The 18,687-nt window shown below is 43.7% G+C and overlaps 1 protein-coding gene across 1 annotated transcript in view; it reads left to right on the forward strand.

Annotated features, from left to right (window-relative positions):
* TMEM132D (transmembrane protein 132D) overlaps positions 1–18,687 on the forward strand; it is a 707,326-nt gene that overhangs the window by 165,794 nt on the left and 522,845 nt on the right. Inside the window, exon 2 of the mRNA XM_058281211.2 lies at positions 7,222–8,110. Coding sequence (XP_058137194.1) covers positions 7,222–8,110 — 889 coding nt within the window. The remainder of the gene's footprint in view (positions 1–7,221; positions 8,111–18,687) is intronic.

Raw genomic sequence — 18,687 nt, forward strand, 5'->3', positions numbered from 1 at the left:
TTTTGGCTTGAATTTTACTTCTTGAATTTGTCTTCTTGTATTACAATTGTGACCCCAGTTTTCTTTTCCTGTGGAATATCTATGGCCATTTAAAATTTTTTTATTCTTTCTCAGTCTCTTTATTTTAGGAGTTCTCTTTCAGAAAATTATAATGTAACTTTCTTTGACTTTTGAGTCAGTCTGAGAAGAGTTTTTGCCCCTTTTTTGGAGGTATTAGGTATTGAACCCAGGTCCTTATATATGGGAAGCAGGTGCTTACTCATTGAGCTACACTGCTCCCTGAGTTTTTGCCTTTTACAAGAGAGTCTAACCTATCTATGTTTAGTGTTATAAACAGTAAGTTTGGTCTTATTCCTTTCATCTTGTTTTATGTTTTCTATTATTTTTCTTTCTTGCTGATATGTTTTTAATATGTTATTAAATGAGCTGTTTTTGATTCTCTCTCTCTGTCTCCCTCCTAATCTATAAGCCAAGATCCTGTTTTTAAACTTTTAAACAAGTATAATTGAACATATTATTACTTGATTAGCCTTGATGTTAATAAAATCATATCTACTGATTTTTCCTATTGAAGACAAGAATATCAGTATACTTTTACTTCTTTCCTTGTCTTTCCTTATTTCTGTTGGCATTTTTACCAAATTTATGATTTTAAAATTACTATAGGGCTTGAAATATGAATATTGATCAATACCCATGTGTCCTTGTTCATTTTTGGTCTGTATTTAAAACTCCTTATTTGAACTTTTTCCATGCTTGAGTGTTCCACATTCACCTGGTCCTCCTATATGATGGCTTATTCTTGAATATTATACTTTGATTCCCTTCCTAGCTCCCTGAAGAAATATGCTTCAGTAAGGATGGATAGGATGTAACTTTATATCTTTCTGTTGCCCTCACACATTATAGTAACTTTCCTAAGGTATAGACTTGTTCAATGAGAAAATTCCCCAGTGTTTTCTCATCACTGTTTTTTTATTTACATTTTATTGTCTTTTTTTTTGAAGATAGAGATCATGAAAACTGTTACATTAAAAATATAAGAAGATCCCTTATACCCCACCCCCCCACCCCCCACTCCTCCCACATCAACAACCTCTTTCATCATTGTGGCACATTCATTGCATTTGGTGAATACATTTTGGAGCACTGCTGCACCGTGTGGATTATAATTTACATTGTAGTTTTCAGTCTCCCGCAGTCCATTCAGTGGGTTATGGCAGGATATAAAATGTCCAGCATCTGCCCCTGCAATATCATTCGGGACAACTCCAAGTCCCAAAATCCCCCACATCACGCCTCTTCTTCCCTTTCTCTGCCCTCAGTAACTACTGTGGCCACTGTTTCCACATCAATGATATAATTTCTTCCATTGCTAGAGTCGCAATTCCAAAGTGGGGCCCATTGACAAGGCACTGAACTCCAGGGCCATCTGCCATGACCGTAGAACCTGGGTGTCTCTCAGGAGCACCAGTACCTGGGGTTGTAACTACTTTGGCTGTCTCTGGGATCCTGCTGAGACCTGCATGAGCGCGACCCCTCTATGACCTCCCGACTCATTTTGAAGTCTCTTAGCCGTTTAAACTCATCTGTCTTTACCATTTCCCCCTTTTGTTCAAGGTCTTTTTCTAGTTGCATCACCAGCTGGTGATTGGTAAATCACTGGTTTTTAATACCTAATTGGCACAGTAGAGGCAACTGAGACCAGCCTAATGTTTTTCTCCTTTTAGGTGTTATTTTTAAATATATGCTTATAGAATTATATACTTATCCTTGACATTAATAAATGTAATTAGGAAATGTCCAAAGGGTGATGTTTTCCTTTTCCGTTTTCTCTGGAATTCAGTGAAGTTTCTCTTTCGTGTCTTCTAATGAAGCTTCTTTTGCATTTTTCTGTCTTTCCTAAGAACTCCGTTATCCATGTGTTGACCTGATGTGTGTCTCAACCTGTTTTCTGACGGTCATTGATTATTTTTGTTTCTTTGCCTTTTTTCCATTGAGCTTTAGGGAAAGCTTTTAAAGTTCCCCTTATATGAATGATTTGGTTTTCTGCATTTTCAATCTGCTCTATTGCTTCTGCAACCGTTTTAAATTCCGTACCTTTTTTTTTTTTTTTTTTTGCAATTTGTGGTTTTATTGCCTCCCCTGCTCCTTCTCTCCTCCCTTCATGAATAAGGTCTTAACCTTATTAAATTCCTTATCTTTTATACTGCCAGAACCTCCTCCGTCTTAGTTTCCTTCATTACAAACTAACAAAGGGCCTCTGTTTTCTTGAATATTATTGAGAGCTCAAAAGTGATTACTTGTAAAATGTACTTTGATGTTGTATAGTAAATATTCCTCAAAGGTATGTGGTTCCTCTGCCTCTTGAATGCCTGTTTCAAAAGTCCTTCTTTTAATGCAGATTTTATTTAGAAGCCCTGTCTACTCTCTGTTCCTGGTTGTTTCTGTGCAGACGTTCGTAAACGCAGGGTAGTCTCTCTTGTGTTGGTATTCTCCCCCAAATAGTAGAGAAGATTCTCCTGGTCTCCCTTTAGCTTTCACTTGCTCTTGTTGGGCTCGGGACCGGAAGTTAACCTGGAGAGGCGTGGCTGACGTTAAGCACGGTGCCCCCGCGCCCGGGAGGTGCGCACCCCGGGGTTCGGGCCTTCCTGTCGGGCAGCACCGCTGCGGCGGAGGTCCTTCCTGGAGTTTGCTGAGGTGGCTGCAGTGGAGACCAGTTTCCTGCAGTGGAGACCAGAGTCTAGGTTTGGCCCAGACTCGTTGGAGGAACTGAATGTGGCGGGTCCGGCTTAGGGAAGGTTGGTATCAGTAAGAAGCCCTGACGGTCAGGGCGCTCTGTGAGGTGTGGCCAGACTTGCCCTTGAGTCTTTTCCACAAATCCTTGGCTCCGAGCACGGCACTGAGTGAAGCAGCACCCATGGGGGCCATGCCCGCCCTCACCTCTTGCCCCTGCTCCTAAAAATATCAGAATAGCCCACCGGGCCGACTGCTGTTTTATTTTGATGGCATCATGCTTAGGGTTGCCAGGTTTAGCAAATAAAAATACAGGATGCCCAGTTACATTTGAGTTTCAGATAAACGGTGAATCATTGTTTAGTACAATTATGTCTCATGCAATATTTTATCTGAAATTCATATGTAACTGGGAGTTTTGAATTTTATCTGGCAGCCCCAAACATGCCACGTTTTCAGAATGAGGTATTTGAATCTCAGGAATTCTTACAGGCCACAGCGTGCAGATTGCACCTAATTTTCAGCATAGATGCAGAGTTTTTACCCATTACCATACTCTTTTTCTTATTGCAGTTGGCTTTGCTCAGGGGAAAAATTAAAGGCCTGTGCTCAAATTGCTATCTTCCCAAGATTTCTTGAAAGTGTAATTTAAGAAAAACTTACCTTTCCAAATGTTAGAGTTAATATAAAATCTCTCTGAGGCAACTAAGAACCTTGAAGATACGAACATAGAATTTTCTTTGAAATAAGTGTTTAAAGTCATAGCTCAAAAATCAGATGTGATTTTTTTTCTTAATGGGTTGTTAATTGAGATTTACTGTACACCACTTCTTTGTTGCTTGACACCTTGCCCATTTTTATCTGGAATTGCTGTTCTTAGGTTATAATAGCTACCCCTTTGGGGATTAGAGAAAATGAGTTTTACTTCTTTGCTCATTCAGTGCATTGTAGAACATAATTGGCATTATTATTGTAATTTTGTAAAAAAAAAAAAAAAGGTAACATTAGCTTTAGGTCAACTTGGAGAATTTTTAAGCAATAAACATTTAGGTCAGATACTAGGCAAAAAGAGTAATAGGCCATTTGTGGAATAAAGCTTAGAAATTACTTCCCCTCAAATGATGTTCACAGTGACCCTTTATTGCTTTCCTGAATAAAGCTAGATGACCCAAAGTGTTGCCCTTAGAATGTGTAATTATTTGCACAATTAAGTTTCGTGTTCTCAAGTTGTAGGGGTCAGGTGTTCAGCAGGAAAGTTCATTGAGCAGAGCCTCGTATTAATGTTTAACTGTCTATAACTTGTTCTCTGGCTTTGGCGGTTTCTAGAAAGAATGGCAAGCTGGTGCAATGATAGCGCGAGGTAATTGCTCTACAGCAGCACCGAGATGCACTTGACACCGTGTAGCTGATGTAGCTCCTTCAGAACTCCTACTGCAGAGGGGAACTCCCCTCTTCTTGAGCTCCATGTCCCTGAGATGCTGGGGGGCTGTTGAAGGGAGGAAAGGATTGAGAGTTCTAACCACAGCAGGACCGCAGAGGAGAAGGACAACATGTGACGTCCTCAAATAAAAATGCAATGCGCTGTTCATGATATGAAAAGCATCATTCATTCATTCTTTCATCAAATATTTAATGAGCACCTGATGAGGTCACGTCCTATCAAGTCGCTGCCAACTAAGAATCAGCGAATCCTAGACCGCTGGTCCCAGGGAAACACAGGAGGTTTATGTTCCTGTGAGCCTCTGGACACAGACTTTTCATCGCCTGTTCAGTACATACACTTGCTTTATGGGTGTTTCTGTTTAGAGTCACCGCGCTTAGCCTAGATGTACATATGTATGTAACTGGTTCTTTAACAACCTCAGCAGCACCCTAGCCTATGGCTGAAGGGAGCTTATCTAACACTAGAATTTTCTCCACGCCGCACCTCGCAGCTTTCTTGCACCAGGAATAGCAGTGCACTTGGGAGCCACTTTGAACAGCGAAACCACCAACGAAAAGCACAGAAGTGCTAAACTGGGGCATGGACCCTTGTTCACAGGCTGAGCGCCGAAGTGAGGAGACGGCGTCATCCTGTCTGCCCTCAGCTGGGGACCTGCACGCGGGCAGCCCGGATCTTCCCCTCTGCACGTGCCCGCGAATGACTGCCAGAGTGCCACGAGGATTGATTTGGGGTCAGAAATACGTTTTAGCAAGCAGGCGAATTCAAGTAAACGAGGACTGCCTGTGTGTCGGGTGGCATGTGAGGACTGTTAACCGATGGAGAAAAGCCTGGGCTGTGGTCTCCACCCGCTGGCCTTGAGCTCCTGGAGCGTGAGGAACTGGAGCAACGCCAGTCAGGTGTTAGTCTCTGAAAGGACGCGGAAGGAGGACGGAACCCAGAACTATGCAGACAAGGAGCACTTTCCAGAGAAACGGCATCTGTGGTCCCACTTGCGGAGGACAACATGCGGCCAGGCCAGGGGTGGGTGGGATGGAGGTACCGAGGAGGGGTGACCAGAACATTAGCTGGATAATGCACACTGTTGAAACTACCTGTCCTTTGTTTCCACTAGAACTTTTATATGTGAAAGTATGCATTTGTAGAAAATATAAATCAGGATTGATTATTCGCTTTATAGAAAGTTACAAAATGTAAGTATTTTAAGTCTCTTGTTTCATCTGGGATATTTTAACTTTTAAAAATCTTTATTTATTAGTTGAAGCATGTGAAACTACTGCTTGAGTAGTTCAAAACTGGTCCTGTCGTAGTGGATGTGGCGCAAGCGATTGAGCACCTGCCTCCCACACAGGGGGTTCTGGGTTTGGTTCCTGGTGCCTCCTGAGAAATGAAAACAAGCAAAAAGAATGGAAAAAAGTACAATGTGGCTCAGTGATTGAGTGCTGGCTTCCCACATAAGAGGTCCCATGTTCATTCCCTGGTACCTCTAAAAACAAAGCAAAGCAAAAGAAAAAAGCAAAACAAGAAACCTGGTCCTCGAGCGGCAATTCAGGAAGGTTCAGCGTGATGCTATGTTAACTGCTTAAATCGAGACCCCCAGCCTGCTTTGGGCTTGGTAAGGACATTGGACCGAGAGATTCTATATCTGAGGCAGGAAAGAAAACAAGAGGATGGGTATGTGTCGAACTGGCTTCTGGTCTAGAAATTAAGTTGGATGCCACTCAGAAGCTGGCAGCGTTGGACAGCTGGGGCTTCCCTGCTCTGCTCGGCCCCTCCTTCTGCATGTGACCTCCATGGGAGCAGAGGCTCAGGGACTTGCTTATTGTCGCTCAGCCTCGAAGCAACAGTTCAGGAACAGGTCCCCTTTCCCACTGTCCTCTGCCCTGTCTACTGGCCCATGGCAGCTGCCACTGGGGTCCAGGCTCAGGTGCGTTACCCTTTAGAAAATGCATTCATGGGGACCTTGGAAACAGGCTGGCACAAGAACGGCAGGGTTTGCGCTTACTTTCCTGCAGAATAACCAAAGATAATTACACGGCTGCTGATAGAAAAGGTTCTGTAAAACTGATGGGGCTTTGCCTAGAAAGTCAGTGTTCCCAGAGCAAATAATGTCCACTCCTAAAACTAGTTAAATTGGTTCTTTGAATTATGTAATTTCCGTCCCTGTGTTTTCCTTACAGAATGTAAGGCAAACTATAAAAATCACTCTTTGGGCTTTACCCCTGAGGGAGGGAAATGTTCAGTAAGGAAGAAGGAAAACTGCTTTTTCTGCCTTGGTGCCGACATAGCACACAGAAAGGATGGAGAGGAAATGAGAGCGGTGCTCCCTCCTCGCTCCTTAGGCTCAGGGTCCAGCTGGTACGAAGGCTGTGAAAAATGTGCCTTGTGCCCCACGGCTGTTGGCTTGTCCCCCAGCCTGCTCTCCAGGGCCCTTTCTCCCACCCCACCCCAAGGAGCATGCGCCACCACCACGAGATTGATGGTTGCGTCTTACATTATCACTGCCCCGAGTCCTTTGTCGTTTCTGTGGAACGGGGTCTCCACGGGCAGCATGTGTGACGGGCGAAGCGGGAGATGGCCTTGGCGGAATGTGGACACAGCACCACATGGCAGCTTGAGAACATTTCCAGCCCTTCCGGTGGGCCAAAGGAAGTCCGTGCTCTGTCACTGCTCTGCCCCTGCCGCTCTCACCCTTTCTCATCTCTCCTTTTCACAAAAAGAGAGAGCGAGCCCCAGGCACAACCCTCCAAGGGTCCCGCTAGCCCTTTGAAATGTAAAAGCTTTACTTTGTTGAATTTTGTTTCACTGTGTGCCAGCTTTCTATGCATGGCAAGTGATCGTAGGTTCCTGCATGCTTTAGTGGCATTAACTTTTTAAAAACAAATACGTTTACCCTAACAGTGAGTTGCTGTACGTGAGGAAGCTGGGTGAGGGATGCACGGCGGGCAGGAGGTGGGCGGCCGTCACGACGGGGCGCCCAGGTGCTGAACGCCGCGTCGGGCCCTGGGCTCTCTAACGCCTGCACTCTGATTTCCTCCTGGCAGTGACCGAGAGCCGCGGCATCCTGGAGAGCACCCAGCGCTTCTCCCTGCTGCCCACCTACCTGCCGGTGAGCTACCGCGTCGGCGGCGCGGACGTGGCCTTCTTCCTCAAGGAGGCCAACCAGGACATCATGAGGAACTCCAGCCTGCAGTCCCGCGTGGAGTCCTTCCTCGTCTACAAGGCCCGGCACCCGCCCGTGCTCAACGCCAGCTACGGCCCCTTCTCCGTCCAGCACGCAGTGCCGCAGGACCTGGTGCTGCCCGCCAGTCCCTTCGGAGTCACCGACGCCTTCCCCTTCAACTGGCAGCTGCGGGCCCACGTCCTGCGGGACCGGATCGCCCCGAGCCGGCCCAAGGTGCAGGTGCTCTTCTCCGTCGTGGGCCGCGACTGGGCCGAGCGCGGCGCGGCCGAGGGGCTGCCCTGCCTGCGCGTCTTCGCCTTCCGGGAGACCAGGGAGGTGCGGGGCAGCTGCCGGCTGCGCGGGGACCTGGGGCTGTGCGTGGCCGAGCTGCAGCTGCCGCCCGGCTGGTTCGGCGCCCCCGCGGTGCCCGCCGGGCGCAGGAAGGTGGCCGAGGGGCCCGAGGGCAGCGCCGTGGAGCTCTACTATGCCGTGGGCCCCGCCGGCGGGCGGGCGGCCTGCGCCCGCGAAGAGGCCCGGACCGACGGTGGCTTCAGGGCCGGCCGCAACGACATCGACGAGGCCAGCCCCCCGCTGCAGAGGATAGGAAGCGTCTTCCTCTCCGAGGCCCAGGCCAGGCCTGAGCTGAGGGAACTGCGCCTGGACGCCAACGTGGCCGTGCACTACGCCCCCAGGACGGCCAGGCAGGGCGACGTGCTGACCTTCCCCGTCTCCGTGGCCAGCAACTGCACCCAGGATCGCTTCACCCTGAGGTGAGTGGGTCCCTGCGAGCCGGGCGGCTGCACGGCCAGCCACGCTGCTGGGAACCAGGATTTCATCAGGAGCGTGCGTTTCACCGCGCGGGGCACTGTTTTCATGCACCCCATGTCCTCCTTGAAATCCAGAGACCAGTTTGACCTTTTCAGGTGTTGGCAGTTGGGTTGGGAGGGGATCCTTAGGAAGGGAGCAGCCGGGCTGCCCCAGCCCTGGCCCGTCGGGTGGTGTGTGGGCAGCTCTGGACCGCTGAGCTTGTGCAGCGGGAGCCGTGACCCGTCCACACCCACTGGCGCCTTGGGCGAGGTGCCACTGCGGGCGAGATTGCAGCAGTGGGCGGAAGGGGCCGAGGGCTCAGTCTTGCCAACTGAAAATCTGTTCCCAACCTCTGGCACCAACCTCAAAGTTATTTTATTTCTCTCTGGAAATAGAACTTAGAGTTCAAAAAATAAAAGAGGATAATGTGAGAAGAGTATACAGTAGAATTTATTGCACAGTTTAGGTAAGAATATCCCAGAGGCAAGGCATTTAGAATGAGCTTGTGTGCTTTAGTAAAGAAAAGTATGGGTTAGTTTGCTCTTTGGATTATAATGTATGAGAGAAGGAACTTGCTTTGTCTTGACTGCGTTTTATTGAATAGTTTTTTGGTTTTAAAAAGGGGAAAAAGTTCGATTATAAAAGCTCTTGAGTGGGATTATGAAAATGTCCTAATGTTGTTACCTAACACATCAATTTGATCTGAATTACAATGTAATAACATTTGTGTTAGGATTGCTACTGAACGTAAAACATTTCAGGTGGTTTTATTCTTTAAGTACATCAAATAATTAGTTCTCTCATCCCTTTCCATCTTGGCTTAATATCTGCTTTTACTCGTCTCTAATTTTTAAAACTATGAATATAAGAAATGAATCCCTCCTTTTCTTCTGTCCTTTGCTTTGCCTGTTTAGTTTTTGTTATCATGAACTAGATTAAGAATTGAGAATTTCCAATTTTAACAAAAGTGAGGCAACTAACAGCATTACTTTGGTGATTGGGCTTCGCTGAGTCTTGGCAGGTAAGAACCTGAGGCTGGAGTCGAACCATGGGGTTCAGCCATGGGGAATCGGGGCCCTGAACGCCTCCGCGGGGAAGGGTCCGTGTGATCTCCCCGGCCTCTTGGAAATGCCCTCCAGACCAGCTGGTGAGAGGCCTCCAGTGCCTGCTCGCTTGGAGTTTTGTTTTTCCAGGCAGTCCTATTTAATATTCCTTGCAGAGATCACATCTAGTAAAGAGAAATAGTTTGCTGATATTAACTATTTTGAATTGGACAGCATTGTTCCCGCACAATTTCATGCTCTGCCATCTTTTAGATTGGCCAACTGCCCACTGTTGATTTCCTGAAGGTTTGGCTCTTCCGGGGATGAGAGCCACATCTGGCTTTTGTGGGGAAGCAGTTGTGTGTGTAGTATGGAGTTTCAGAAAAGAACTTCGTTTCTTGTGACCGACCACATGGGCTGCGTTCCTGTTGACAATCGTGCAAAGCCAAGGCAGATGCACTGTGTTGGTCACATAGCCTGAGGGATCCACACATTTTCAAATTCAGAAAGAAATACATTGGAGGCATCCAGATATGGGGGGCCCACTTATAAGTCAATGTGGACAGTTTTGGTTGTATAGGAAAAGTGTATTTGTTCAGAGATCATCAATTAGTAACTTGTGAAAAATCAGTTTTCCATGTAAGACAAAAGTAAAGTAAATATTTCATGAATGTATGTTTAACTTGATAAGGTGATACGCTTTCCATCCCATTTGAGCTTGCACTAAATGTATTTGCTGCATACTTAAAACACTCTAATTACAAATGAGTTTTTCTGTTTATTACAACTGCTAGAGGAAAATCTGGACATGGCAATGTTATTGACCTTTAGTTTGAATTCCCATAATTTGAAAATAATGAACTGTATATCTTTTTTAATGAAGCCGATTTGACACTAATTTAGCCTAGCCTCCAAATATTTAGCATTAGTGTGGGTTTGCTGTGTCTGGCCATCTGCTACAGATAACCTGGAAGAATTCACTCGAGAATCCTTGGGTGCTTTTCCTCTGAAACTGTGACTTTGTTTCCAGGTTATCTGTGTCGACAGTGGGAACGCAATCCGGAGGTGGGCTGGGAGGTGCCTCTTTTGTAGGTCAGGTGCTGGCAGGGTACCCACAGCTCTTAAGCTTGCCCAGGTGGAGAGGGGATCAGATTAACAGCTGCCAACGGGGGAGCGGAGGGGGGAGCATCCAAACCCAGGGCCGATGCTGCAGCTGCAACTGCAGTTCTCCCGGCATGCCTCACCTCCCTCTCTCCATCTCCCTGGGTATCTGTGTGCCTGTGATCTCAGGGTGACGCCACTGCCGCTCACACAGGAGTGGCTTCTGTGCTGGGAGCCAAGTTTTGTGGCACAAATGATAAGTGAAGGCACTTTCAAATCCAAAGAAAAAATAGCTTGTGTGTGTTGTGTGTATGTGCTTACACCTTTGAAAACACGAAGCCCCATATGGGGCTGTTTGTCGTCTTATAAAGTCTGCTCTGTCCTGCTGCTCGTGGCTCCCAAAGCAGAAATGCAAAGATGAGAAGAAGCAGAATGTCTCCATCCTTACACATCCAAGCATCCTTTTTAATTTCAGAAAAATGTTTTTCTTCATATGAACAGCTGAAGCATCGCTCAGCACTGGAGCCCTTTCTTCCCCGTTCTCTCTAGCTGCTCTTTGTCCCCTCTCCTGACACCACAGAGAGCTGATTTCAGAAGCACCCCAGGTCTCATCTAACCACCCAGGCACGGGTCTGGGGAAGGTAGGAACTTGGGCTTTCTCCCCCACAGCCTCACCAGCTGTTCTTCTGTTCCTTCTTCCCACAAAGAGTCAACTTTAAAGGAGATTTGTTTCTCAGATAGAAATGAGAAGATGGAGCCAGCTCTTGACCTGGCACTCGCTAGGTTATCTAATACCCCAGGAAAGCAAGTGAGAAGGCCTGGAGTGGAGGCACAAAGCTGAGAAGAACAGGGTTGTATTGGTGAGGGTTCTGGGGAAACAGACCCGCAGGAGGTGTCTGTAAACAGTGTGAGATTTTATAAGATTGTCTCACATGACTGTGGGGATGCATGAGTCCACATTTCGCAGGGCAGGTTGCATACCAGGGGCTCCAACGAAGGTCCTCGATAGGTTCCCCAGGAGATGCTGGCTCTCTGAAGTAGAGATGGGAATTCTCTCTCTGAAAGCTGAGATCACTTCCCCTTTTAAGGCCTTCAACTGATTGGATGAAATGTCATTCATTGCTGAAAGCCGTCTCCTTAGTTGATCATTGATCAACCAGCCATTATGCAATCAACTCACTGATGAGTAAAGTTCATGAAATGCTCTTGCATTACAATTAGCCCAGTACTTCCTTGACCAAATAACTGGGCACAGCTACCTGGCCGAGTAGACACATTAGCCTAACCATCACAGTCCACCCCTTCTCAACTTGGTAGCCGTACACATCACCTTAAACCATACTTAGTCTCTAGATAAAAACAATAACAGACGTATATATATATATAGTTCTGCCTAACAGTATTCAGTTCTCTGCATAAAACTGGAAACGTATGCAGTTGTCTACCTCCAAAATAGGGTGTAAGTCCTTGGGTAATATTCACTCCTAAACTTGACATCCATAAATACTACAACATGAAATTAACACAACCTATATCATATGATAAGGGAAAAGGTTAGGGAAGAAAGCAAAGCTATGCAGTTTATGTACATATACAAGCATACTCATAACAAAACAAGGAGGAAATATTCATGACCCTTACAGTCCTCGTTTCTGTAATGGGTCACATGGTCAAAGTTCATATTTATTACTACCTTCTTCCGCTATCCATTCCATGTTCCCTTTACCCACAGCAAGCACATCTGCTGGCCGTGATTCTTTGTCTGGTGGGGTGACCCAAACCTTTATTTCTAAAGATTTTGGACCATTGTTAGTCCTGCCTGGATTGGGTTGTTGCACTTTTCCACTGACTTTAATCATAGGGCATGACAGTACTAAGAGGTGCCATAGAGGATCTCCTGTATGCCAGGCAAACTTTTTTCTGCCCCCATTGTATAGATGCAGTTCTATGTCCCCTGAATAGTCAGGACCAATCACCCCAGCCAGTACAGTAATTTGCTCCTTTGCCTGTTCATTCAGAGGCTCGAGGAGCCCAGGGACCAGGTTAGCAGTCTTAACTTTCAGTTCAGTGGAATCATTATTGTGTTCCCTGGTAGAAGCACTCCTCCTTTTGGAACTAAGACCTTGTAGACCAGCAGAGCCTAAGGTTGCAGGGACAGGAAGCAAAAATGTTCCTAGTGGGTCACTAGGGGTAATGGTGAGTGGTGCCACTCCCATTTCCACCCCTTGGTTCCTGGACCCATGGATCCTGGTTTTGGGAGAAACAGCCCCATAGAGTGGATGCTGATTTAGAGCATACACAGCCTTCTGGAGAACACTGCCCTGGCACCATTACCTAGCCAAGTTGACACATTAGCCTGCCGATCACAAGGGCTTTTACTCAGTGATGGGCATTCAAAAATATATGGAATGACCAAAAACATTATGGAATGAATGAATGAACAGAGTACAGACTTTGTTGAGGACTCTGCAGTTTAAAATGCTTCGTGCTTAAGGATTTGCTGAGTACCTTGTGCCCAGCACTGTGACAGGCTTGAAGACAAGTTCTCCATTGGTTAACACCAAGGAGAGCATCTTGCGGAGACAAGATGTATGAGAATACTTACTGACAAGGGGATGAATTGGGTCTGTGATTGATAGGGCTCAAAGGATACTTTTTAGCGGTCTGGGAAGCCTGTTCTACAGATGATGTTGCACTTGTTAGAAAATGATATGGTAGCTTGAGATTGACTTTGAGCTGAATTCCCTTGTGTGAGGTAGCCTTTGGACCTGCCCAGGCCCAGACCAGGTTGTCTTCTTATTCTCTTTCAGACAGATCTTTCCACACAGGAAGTAGGTAGAATGTGCCCTGGTTACCCATTAGTATGGGTATGAGCAGGCCAGACATCCAGTTTATGCTAATTTTAGAAAAATAATAAATAAAAGAACTTATTGGCAGGCTGTATCCCTGGCCTCTGGAGCCGATGAAAGGCAGGGGACCGGCATGGTGAGGCACAAAGTCTGAGAAGGAGTCAGAAGTCCAGCACGCAGGGAGCAGGGCCGCAGCGTGGTGGGAGCGGCTTGCTCCCTGGTCACCTCTCCCCCAGGCACAGTGATCAGTTCCCTCCACAGTCCTCCCTGCTCTCTTATGCTCACATTAGGTGCAGAGCCACCGCTGCACACCCACAGCACATTCTTTAGCACTTCCTTACATTTTGGCACTACAGGTTGTTCCAGTCTCATCTTGTAAACCTAATCCTAGTGCTCTCACCAGCTATTTCCAAAGAGTCTGGCTCATTTTATTGGAGTATAGTATCAGAAAATGAGCTCTGGATGGTTGCTGTGCTCACTGTTACTCGGGAGTTCTTGTTTCTAGGCCTCTCAGCTGACAGAGTAAGGAAATACTCCTGTGGATATACCAGCCTCTGTGTGCACACACACCCGCTTCTACGTGTGCCTCCATCTCCATGCCCGTCTGCATCCATATGAAGGTAAGCTAATGAGGAGTTCATGCTCATGTCTCCAATTCTACTCCATTACCACATGCACCTGTGTTCCTCCTCGTTTTCAGCCATCCTATTACTTAATTGTTCAATTCCAGTCTACATAAATAGCAGTTTGTGAATTGTAAACATGCATCCCAACATTGTTTGGGAAATGACTTTATCAGCTAGAGGACAGTGCTTATGTGCAGTTCCTTTTGCCTTTTTCTAACAGACTCCATTCATTTCCAGAGTTATTTAGGTTAGCATCTTTTCCCCTACCCCCTTCAGGGAGGTTGCTTCATACATTCGTAATACAGTCAAATTGTCTTGCTGCAGTTTGTATCCCACCCTGGGATCCTCCTAACTTCCTAAATGATTTTTAAAATTTGTATACATTGTTTTACTCTGTGTGCTATAAGATCCTATGGGTGTTAATAAATGCTACATGTCATGAGTCCATCATTATAGTATCATACAGAAGAGTTTTGCTAGCTACCCTAAAAATCTCTCCTGTGTGTCACCTATTTAACACTCTGTCTTTCCCACCTCAGCTCCTACCAAGCACTGATCTTTATATCATCACGTTAGTTTGCCTTTTCCAGAATGCTGTATAATTGGAATCATCCAGTATGCAGCCTTTCCAGACTGGTTTTGATCACATAGCAATCTGCATTTAAGATTCAGTCATGTCTTTTTGTGGCTTTATAGCTTATTTCTTTTTATTAGTGAATAATATTCCACTGTATGGAGGGACCCCAGTTTATGAATCCGTTCACCTATTCAAAGGTATTTTCATTGCTTCCAGTTTGGGTGATTATGAATAGAGGTGCTATAGATATTCATGTCCAAGGGTTTTTTGTGTTAATATATGTTTTAAAATCATCTCTGTAAATACCTGGAAGCACAATTGCTGGACCATATAGCAAGACTATGTTTAGCTTTGTAAGAAACTGACCATTGTCTTCCAAAATAGCTGAGCCATTTTGCATTCTCACCAGCAATGAATAAGAGTTCCTCTTGCGCTGTGTCCTTGTCAACAAACAGAATTATCAGTTTTGTGGATTTTAGCTATACTGATAGGTGAGATATCTTGTTATTTTTTTAAGTTGAAATTTCCACTGACAGATGATGTTGAACATATTCTCATATGCTTATGTGTTATCCGTTTTTCTTCTTTGGTGAGGTGTCTTTTCAGATCTTTAGCTTGCTTATTAACAGGATTGTTTGTTTTCTTATAACTGAGTTTTAAGAAATCTTCGTATATTTTAAATACAAGTCTTTTATCAGATACACATTTTGCAAACATTTTCTCCTAGATTTTGGATTTTAACAGTGTTTTTCACACAGAAGTTTTAAATTTTAATAAAATCCAGTTTATCTAAATTTTCTTTCTTGGATTGTGCTTTTGGTGTTGTACCTACAAATTTACCACCACACCTAAGCTTACCTAGATTTTCTCTTATGTTTTAGTCTAGAAGTTTTGTAATTATGTGTTTTAAGTCTATGGTCCATTTTGAGTTCATTTTTCTGTAAGATGTAGGTTTGTGTAGAGATTAATTTTTGTTTGCATATAGCCTTTCAGTTTTCCCAGCACCATTTCTTTAAAGGACTATCCTTTGTCCACTGAATTATCCTTGCACCTTAGTCAAAAGTCTGTTCATTTCATTTGTGTGAGTCTTCCCTTTCCTTTCTATTGATCTGTCTGTCTAAGTTTTGGCCTATATCATGCTGCTTGATTACTGTTGGTTTTCACTAATTCATGAAATAGAGTAGCATTAGAACTTTGTTCTTCTGTATTATCTTGGCTTCTGTAGTTTTTTGGGTTTCCATATAAATTTTAGAATCAGTTTGTTGATATTTACAAAATAGTTTTTGGGGCATAGTATGGGATTGTGCTAAATATATAATTAAGTTGGAAAGCAGTGGTATTGTTAATATTGTGTCTTCCAATTGAGGAACATAGAATATCTTCCCAATTATTTTTGATCTCTTTTATCAGTGTTTTTAAATTTTTTCCACGTACAAATTTCATACAAATTTTGTTATACTTGTGCCGAAGTACTTCGTTTTTTTTTTATTATTGTGGATGATATTGCTATTTTAAACTCAAATCCCAATTGTTCATTTTTTATTGTTGGTATCTGGAGAAGTAATTGGCACTGCATATTGAGCTTATATTCTAAAATTTTTCTGTACTTTTGGTTAGTTTTCTTGTAGATTCTTTGGGGTTTTTTAAGTAGAGAATCGTACCATCTGTGAAAGAAGATTGGTTTATTTGTTTCCAATCTCTGTATGCTTTGTTTCTTTTTCTTGTTCTTGTCTTATTGTAATGGCAAGGGCTTATAGTTTGATGTTGAATAGGAATGGGAAGAGATGAAACTTTTAATTTGTTTCCTATCTTAGGGAAAAAGCATCCATTTTGTCACCATTAAGTGTAATGTAAACTGTGAAGTATCTGTAAATGTTTTTTTATTAAGTTGAGGAATATCTCCTTTGTTCCTATTTTTCTGGGAGTTTTTATTGTTAATTGGTGTTGGCTTTTGTCAATTATTTTTCTGTGACAATTAATATAGTCATATGAGTTTTCCCTTTTAGCATGTTGCTGTGGTGATTTATATTGATTTTTTTCCAAAGTTTCAAACAGCTTTGCATTTTTGGAAATGAATCTCACTGGGTTGTGGTGTACAATTATTTCTTATAAATTGTTGGATTTGACTTCTATTAATAGTTCTTGTTGAGTTGTTAGTACTTTGTTGGTCTGTAGTTTTTTTGGAATGTATTTATATAGTTTTGGTATTATGGCAATGCTGGTCTCATAAGTTAGTTAGGAAGTGTTCCCTCCACTTCCGTTTTCTGGGAAATATTGTAGAAAATTGGTGTAGCAGTTTGATATTATTGATGAATTCCAAAAAGAAATATTGGATTGTGTTTGTAAATTGGTCTTTTCCTGTGGGCATATTAGAGTATATTAGATTCAGAGATTTTATTTTACTTGATTAACTAATGAGTAAGGCTTTGATTGGGCTTTGTCACTAGAACATTGAGTCCCTGCCCCTTTATAAAAACCTTTTATAAAAACCATCAGAGGGGTCCTGCTTATGCCCACCTCAGCAGGACCCCAGAGACAACCAAAGTAGATATAACCCCAGGTTGTTGTCCTGAGGGCTATGGAAACCCACAGGTTCTATGGTCATGGCAGATGGCTCTGGAATTCAGTACTGTGTCAGCTGGCCCTACTTTGGAATTTGTGTTCCTGAGTATGATGGAGTTGGACTCAGAGATGACCTTTCTACACATGCCTCTTCTGCCATAGCCTGTGGTTGGCGCTAGGGTTGGTGTATACTCAGGAGACTTGAATCTCTGGACTGTCCATGTGCCAGCTGGGCCCTGAGCCTCAGCAGTCTTGCAACTCCTACCCTCTGGTTCATTGGACTTACCCAGGCCAGCTAACAGGGAGGTGAAGATGGTCAACCACCACACCAGGGAACCGAGAGTGCCTGCAACCAAAAGCAGGAGAATTACATCCATCATCCATATGGAATCTAAGCCCCCTCTTCATCTAGAGGTGTAGTGGACATAACCATCCCAAGGTCCACAGGTTGGAGGAATAAAATATGGATTAGAGTGGACTTTCTGATATTTCACTATGGAACTATTGTGACTAGTAATGGAAGAAATTTTAGCATTGATGTGGAGAAAGTGGCCACAGTAGTTGCTGAGGGCAGGGAGAGGGAAGAAGAGATGTAATGTGGGGGCATTGTTGGACTTGGACTTGTCCTGAATGATGTTGCAAGGACAGTTGCTGGACATTATGTATCCTGCCATAATCCACTGGGTGGACTGGGGGAGAGTGTAAACTACAATGTGGACTGTTATCCACGTGTTGCAGCAGTGCTCCAGGTTGTGTTCGCCAAGTACAATGAGTGTGCTGTGGTGGTTGTGGCGGCGGTTGTTGATGGAGGAGGAGTGGGGTGAGGGGTGGTAGTGGGGTATATGGGAACCTCTCATTTTTTGAATGTAACATTTAAAAAATTTTTTTTAAATCACATGATAAAAAATATATATATATATAACAGGAATGCTAGTCACAGTTTTAATTATAATAGCAAGCCATGGGAGCAATGCAATGTACACCAATAAGGGATTAATTAGTAAATTATGGTGTGACCAAGTAAGTATTAAAAAGGAACTGATTTCTGTTATTTTGCATCAGCACCGTTTGACTGACTAATACAATTGGTATTATTTTTTCTTAAAATGTTTGAAAGTTTTCACCAGTGAAATCACCTGAGACTGGGGATTTCATTTTTTGGAAGGATATTAATTATTGATTCAGTTTCCTTATTAAGAATAGTGCTATTCCAGTTACCTTTTTCTCCTGGTGTGAATTTTGGTAGTTTGTGTCTTTCAAGGAATTGGTCCATTTCATCTAAGTTATCAAATTTGTGGCCATCGAGTTCATAGTATTCCTTTGTTTCCCTTTTAATGTCCAAGGGGTCTGTAATAAGGCCTTCTTTCCGCTTTCATTTCTGGTATTGATCATTTGTTTCTCTTTGTTCTTTCTTGGTTAGCCTGGATAGAAATTTATCAATTTCTTTGATCATTTCCAAGAACCAGTACATGGTTTGTCAGTATTCCCTATTGCTGTCCTGTTTTCAATTGTATTGATTACTCCTTCAATTTTTATTGTTTTTTTTCTGCTTGCTTTTAGGCTTAATTTGCTCTCTTCTCTCTTATTTCATAATGTGAAAGCTTCGGTTATTGAGTTTAGATTTTACTCCTTTTCTAATATATGAATTAAATACTATAAATATCCCTCTAAGCACTGCTTTGTCATGTCCTACAAATTTTGATGTTATATTTTCATTTTCATTTTGTTCAAAATACTTTCAAATTTTTCTTGAGACTTCTGTTTTTGAATCATGGCTTATTT

This window comes from Dasypus novemcinctus, chromosome 19 (assembly GCF_030445035.2).
Source record: "Dasypus novemcinctus isolate mDasNov1 chromosome 19, mDasNov1.1.hap2, whole genome shotgun sequence".
In the NCBI taxonomy this organism is placed as follows: domain Eukaryota; kingdom Metazoa; phylum Chordata; class Mammalia; order Cingulata; family Dasypodidae; genus Dasypus; species Dasypus novemcinctus.